General features: G+C 24.5%; 1 protein-coding gene across 1 annotated transcript in view; it reads left to right on the forward strand.

Annotated features, from left to right (window-relative positions):
• EHI_198810 (protein kinase, putative) overlaps positions 1–6 on the forward strand; it is a gene marked incomplete at both ends in the record, with an annotated part of 940 nt that extends 934 nt beyond the window's left edge. The window contains one exon of the mRNA XM_649908.2: positions 1–6. This exon is cut by the window's left edge and continues 779 nt beyond it. Within this exon, the coding sequence (XP_655000.2) occupies positions 1–6 (6 nt within the window).
• Positions 7–1,170: the final 1,164 nt, after the last annotated feature.

Raw genomic sequence — 1,170 nt, forward strand, 5'->3', positions numbered from 1 at the left:
TTATGAATAAACTTTCTTCTCTTTTCATTGAACATCATATCCCTTTAATCCCTATCTTCAATGAAAAAGAATTATCTGTCCTTCCAGAAGAAGAAGACTATGGTCAATATAGAACTGTACCATCTACTCCAAAGAATTGTAAGTTAAAGAAAACTAAAGAAATAGATGAAGCCCAAAGTGTTGAAAGCCAAAATGCTCCAAGTTATTTAGATGATTTATTTAAAACAATGAAAGAACAACTTCCATCTTTTCATCCATTACCAAAAATATCTTCTTTTGTTTCAAAATTAAAGTCAAATGATTTTAATTTACCATTTGGGTTGTAATGCAATATAATAAAATACTTTTTATTATAGTTATAATTCTTTTATATTATTAAATATTAATATTAAAAAAAAAAAAGAAGAAGAACAAAAAAAAAATTATTATTAAAAGTTAATGTTTTGTTTTGTTTTTATATCGTTGATTTATTTTGTATTAGCAGGATATGAATCTTCTATAAATAATCAACATTCACCTTGTGTATTTGGTTTTCATTTTACTACTACCACAAATAACTTAAAACTAACTCAATGTTTTACGTTTCCTGGTAATAGTTCAATAGTTGAAGGAATTGTTTTATCATTAGAAGTATATGTTCATAAATCTTTTATTATTTCTAAACAAACAAATAGATGTGGTGAATGTATGGAATTAACTTCTACTGGAGGAACAAAACATAGAGTAATGATTGCTGGTTATCATGAAGAAGAAGATGAAAAAATGATTTATGGAAGTTCAACAATTCTTGAGTCATTGTCAATAACTAATACAGAAATATCAGTCATTCCTATTGCCTTTCAATTTATTTCATGTCCCATTAATAAAAATCCTTCTATTATTATTGTTAATGTTAATGAATTAACTGTTGATATTCAACCAATTAATACAATTCTTCCTCATTATTTATTACTGCTTGGAAATAAAGAATATAAAGTAAATACTTTAACAGGGATATATACTATTCCATTTTTTAATGAATCATCAATTAAATTAGTTTCTTTACAACGTATTACTGTAATATTTTCTAAAGTTCAACCAATTCTAAATACTCAATACACTGCATTTACTCAATTTCCTCGATATAATTTAACTCAAATTTGTCAATTTATTCCTGAAAGTATTGTTTTT

The sequence above is a fragment of the Entamoeba histolytica genome, genomic scaffold, assembly GCF_000208925.1.
Source record: "Entamoeba histolytica HM-1:IMSS scf_1104750519283 genomic scaffold, whole genome shotgun sequence".
In the NCBI taxonomy this organism is placed as follows: Eukaryota; Evosea; order Mastigamoebida; family Endamoebidae; genus Entamoeba; species Entamoeba histolytica.